Below are 5,268 nucleotides of genomic sequence, written 5' to 3'. Positions count from 1 at the left end.
CTGTTTGGAGTTAATCTGCTGATCCAACCCTGTTTTCTTTTTTCACTTAGAATGAAATTACCCCACAGACGCGTTTCATGCGCTTCAGCGCACAGACCAATGTGTTACATCTTTAGGAGACAAAAACTGAGGAAATGTATTATTTACATTCTAGTGAGGTTTTCACATCCTTTTATTTTTGTTTTTTTTATTTTGTGTTCATGTTAGCTTATTGTCTGAGGATAAATGCGGTTCAGTTTCATGTTTATGTTTAAACAATAAAATATTAAAATCATGAAAAACATCAGTTTGGTGCTTCTTGGTCTAATTAACTAAATTTAGTCAGATTTCAGTGGATTTAGGTGAGTTTTGATGCTTTGTAGTTTGATATTGTCCACAGAAAAAAAATTTGCATGGCTGCCGCACATTTTCACCCCAGCCAAAAAGTGTGGGTATATTTATGCTAACTTTGATGCAAAGTTAGTCTTTATACATGCCGACTTGTGCGTAAAATATGACGTTGCACATTTTTTGTGCGAACGCAGCTTTATGCATGAGGCCCCTGGTGTTTAGAATCTGGGTTCAGAGAACCAACAAAATGAAACGATTAATAGAATTTATAGATCGTAGTTCCTACGGATGTGTGGACACCATGACCAACTATATAGTTCAAGCTTAATGACAAGCTATGTTAATCATTTCCAAAATGTACTCCATGTGGTTAAGATTAATCTCAATAATTCTTAACAGCAACCAAAATACTTATGCAGACTTGAGTGTTCCTGGCGTTTTATGGCAAGACTTAATGCAAATGGACATAATAACCATTCAAAGGTCGGTTAAAGCATGTTTTAGTGCACACATGAATAAAGTACACATGGTCCACATCTCCACATAAGCACGTCACCCTTAAAATAATATTGAGGACATTCAGTATAGTCTTCTGTCTTTCAATATAACCATGAAGAGGCCTACATGTACACCTAACACAAAAAAAGGAAAGCATTGTGCCCACTGTGTGGCAACAGTAACATCCACAGAGCAAGTTTTTACCTCATCTTAAGGTTACTAAAATATAAACCAACATTAAAAAGACAATTTCACAAAAACAGCATTGTACACAATGAATGATGTGAAGGTATGAGTCCTCCGGTTTAGCATACAGCAGAACTTGTTATTGAGGTAATCAGTTCACAGTAAGAGAGACGAGCAGAAGTTTACCTTATTTTAGAGCAGTTGGGAAGGATCACCTGTTTAAAACAAGACAGGAACACACACAGACACAGTGTTTTCTTGGATGCTCACAGATTTGGGACACTGAACCACAAAACAACTTTCGAATGTAGGTGTCATTACAGAGTTACTGTGGCTTACATTCACATGGTTTGTCTGAATGGGTGATGAATGCACGCACCTGCAATATCAGGGAAACAACAAGCAAAAAAAACAGAGGCACATTCCCCTTCTGAGGCAGAGGGGTTACGGAGGACTTCTTTTTCTTTTCCTTATTATTCTGTTTTCTACCACAACATCCCTTTTTTATGACAGATTCTCACACCTCTTCAAAACAGAATCTGGAGGCTTCGGGTAGTAGCCGATAGTGCAGGGCTTATCCGGGGAAAACCTGGGAAACTTGTAATCCAGAGGAAGATCTAGACAGAAGAAAAACATGGTGATTGAGTGGCTGGCTTGCTCTGGATTAATAGATTAATATTTGGTTATTGATTTACGGTTCAAGATTTGATAGTAAATCGTGCACATGCAGTAAATGTTCAGTCCAGCATAGATAGGACTTAATTGTATCTCTCAGTTGTAAAGAGACACCACAAACTGAAATATGTCCTGGGTGAATTTTCATAGAGATTGAGTTAATGAGGTAGTATCAGTAAATGTTTGCAGACTGATGGTGCCAAGCTCATGGTGGAGGCTGCTTTCTTTTATTGAAGACTCATTCTGCAGCACTGTGTTGGAATTTGGAACCAATTTTATCTGCGGCTTCACATCTGCATCTGGTTCAGTTACTGCTTTGATTTGTGTGAACATTTCTGTGTTGGAACCGAATGATGGGAATGTTTAATGTGGCTGTGTGAGGTTTTTATTTCAACCACTGAATCTTTAACATCAAACTGTGATTTCCACACACAACACTACGAGTTCTCATGTTGCGTCTTCATACCATATGCACAGATTACAAGAAGTAGCATGTATATGTTTATCCTGTTCTAGTGGAAGAAAATCAAAGGTAATCTCACAATTTTCTTGAATACTGACACAAGTCCTGTTTTTAAGTGAAAAGGAACCAAATCAATCACATTTAACATGAAAAGAGAAAGCAAAGAAAGCTCTTTAGATTAAAAAAATGAATAAACATGAAGCATCTATTACTTTATTTTCTACACACAGGCCACAGCTGCTATCTGCAAGTCAGTAAGCTGATTTCTGCAACACCACCTAACAGGAACATTTTGTGTTAGTTTTTCCAAGTATAATTTGTGGTTTCTTTGATGGCCTACAGCAGAGGTTCCCAAACTGTGGGGCCCACCCCCAAGAGGGGGCGCCGTGCCATTGCAGGGGGGGACGCTGGAAGCTGTCTGGATGAAAAAAACAAACAAAAAAAAAACATGAACGCTGTATGCGCTGGGTTTTTACCTTAGAATGACCAACTCTATGTTATTCCTATGTCAATTTGATACAGTAGAGGCTTCCACACTTCCATATCTGTGTCCTCTGTCACTTTTATCAGCAGTTAAAACTGTTTAATCTGTTGTTAACATGTGGTAACCTGTTTTTCCGAGCCGCCTTTAAACGCAACATGAGCGCTACAACGCTTGCGTTGGGTTTCCACCTGTGAAGGAGACCTGCTGCTGCTGGGCGGAGTTACGCAGGTGACCTGAGTGAAGTTGGCCCCCCCACCTTCTTCAAATCAGACAAAATTGGTGTCAAACGTTTGTGCAGCAAAAATTTTCATTTGTGCCACTATCATTTTAAAGATATAAAGAAAGTTGGATTTCATAAAAGTTGGGGGGCTGGTTGACCTTGGATGACCTCTGGAAACATTTCTTTATATCTTTAAAATGATAGCGGCACAAACGAAAATTTTTGCTGCACAAACCAGCACAAACGTAGCACAAACGTTTGACACCAATTTTGTCTGATTTGAAGAAGGTGGGGGGGCCAACTTCACTCAGGTACGCAGGTGTCTTAGAATCATGGCAGCAAACCAGCAAAACACAAAGAACTTTTCACAGTTTTTCCCCCAAACTAACAGACTGTTGAGTAAAGCTGTTGGATGCAGGTAAAGTTAGCTAAAAGATGACTAGCTAGCTAATATCAATACAGCAACTTAAGCTTGTTAACAAGTAGCTTGTAGGCTACTGGTGTTGTTGTCTATGTTCAGATACGATTCATTTTGCCCCCCAAAAAGTTGATTCCCCCCCTTGTTTGTCTGGAGCCAGGGCTGAGTATAACAGGAAGTCTCTAAGAATCCAGCCCCCACCCCCTTCGCTCACACACATCGTTCAACCAGACAGCTATTTGTAAGCCATAGGGGGGCCCAGAAATAGTTTGGAAACCACTGGCCTGCAGCATGCCCTAGTATCAGTGAATTGCTAATGTAAAGTGCCACACAAACACAAAGGTTATCATGACAGTCCTACCTGTATGTTTTAATCTGTCTGTACATACAAATGATTTTGAATGTGGAGCAGTAACCACTCTAGAAGTAGGCAGAATGGACACCAGAGGTGGCTTTGATTCGCTTCAAATGGAATAAAACATTTTATATTATTTTTTAACAGATATTTCTGTAATTACACTTTAATCTTCATTATATGGTATGTTTTTACCCCACCTACCTGCTATGTGCTCCACACTGGGGATAGCCATGGTACTGTATGTGTGAATACAGTGGCAGCACCAAGTCAGCTTCTGGTGCTCCTCGTTGCCCCCTTCGCTTTTGTGCACGTCAACAAAGTAGGACCCCCATCGGTTAGACATGGCAGAGGGTGACTTCATGCCTTGTTCCTGCAGAGATATTTCACACACAAACCAAACTGCACTAATTTGTTTGAAGACTAATTTTCAGACAAGTTCAGCCCTGTTTAAGGGAGCTCAGAATTCCAAAGAGCACATCACACAATATAAATATCTTTTACAGGAATATACTCAAGTGATGATTAACAATCATGGAGAGAGCAGGATGGGTTAGAGTTACATCCAGTTTTAAAAACTGGATGTAAAAACACAATGACTGTTATCAGCATTTTAAAAATTGTTTTTGTACACATCACTTAATTTAATCTGGAACAGTTGCATAACAGACTCAGTGGGAGAACCAAGAGTCAGAATTAGCCAAAAAGACCAAGGAGTTTAAAAAAATGGTTGCAGGAAATGCTCTGACACCAACGGCGCCGGATTCATTTTTGAGGTGGGGGGGCCAGGGGTGTTTCGTCATCTCTGTTTCGCACTTTGAATGTCAGGCGCGTGCTTGTTCAGTTGACACGATGGCACCTGTCAATCAACTCATTGGGTTTGTCGCAATTTGCCCCGAAGTCAGCGCCCCTTACCTGGAGGACAAAGCTGTCGGGTCCATCATGCGAAGCAGCCTGGTTACTGATTTACTGATTGCTGGCTATTAAATGCGCTGCAGTGAAACAGATTTGGTGAAAAATAATCAGAAAAAATTGTTAAAAGTTGTGGGGGAACATGCACAAAGCATTTAGAGGAAGGAATAAAGTTTATTCCATTTTCAAAACTGGTGTCTGGAAAAATGCAGGATAATGTCGGCTGCAGCATAAATGCCTGCAGCCGACCCAAGAACAGCTGAATACAGAGATCCGCTGTATTAAAACACCATGTTTGTATGAAGGTTTTGTCATTATTACATCATATTCTTAATGGTTAAATATCAATGCGTGAAGCTTGGTCCAAATATGTGCTGTGTCTACAAATGGGTACAGTTTGCTACAGTTGCGGCGCGTCTCTAAATCAGTCGCGCATGACGCCAAAGTGCGTTTGGTGTGAACGCACCAAAAGTGCAACGCGCTGAACTTGAAGCGTCAGAGGCGTTTTTTTAACGCGTGTAACGCGTTTAATGCGAACGCACCATTAGGGAGTTAAACGGTTGTCCAAGCAGGTGACCCGTCAGGTCTGCAGTTCGCCAAACCACAAAAAAAAAAAAAAAAAAAAAGAAAGAAAGAAAGAAAAGCTCATACACCGGCGACCTGCCAGAACCGTGTCTGGTAAAAAGCTCAGGAGGGATCCAAACAACCACTCTTAGATCTATGGGAA

At 40.4% G+C, this 5,268-nt stretch overlaps 1 protein-coding gene across 1 annotated transcript in view; it reads right to left on the bottom strand.

The window, feature by feature from the left end:
* Positions 1-751: 751 nt before the first annotated feature.
* Positions 752-5,268, bottom strand: part of LOC103132160 (5'-nucleotidase domain-containing protein 1-like) — a 7,488-nt gene continuing 2,971 nt past the window's right edge. The window contains exons 2-3 of the mRNA XM_007543914.2: positions 3,834-4,002; positions 752-1,631 (exon numbers count right to left, since the gene is read on the bottom strand). Coding sequence (XP_007543976.1) covers positions 1,519-1,631; positions 3,834-4,002 — 282 coding nt within the window. The 3' untranslated portion in view covers positions 752-1,518. The remainder of the gene's footprint in view (positions 1,632-3,833; positions 4,003-5,268) is intronic.

The sequence above is a fragment of the Poecilia formosa genome, unplaced genomic scaffold, assembly GCF_000485575.1.
Source record: "Poecilia formosa unplaced genomic scaffold, Poecilia_formosa-5.1.2 Scaffold942, whole genome shotgun sequence".
In the NCBI taxonomy this organism is placed as follows: Eukaryota; Metazoa; Chordata; class Actinopteri; order Cyprinodontiformes; family Poeciliidae; genus Poecilia; species Poecilia formosa.
Note: the sequence above shows the minus strand (reverse complement) of the source record. Positions and strands in the feature narration are given on the sequence as shown.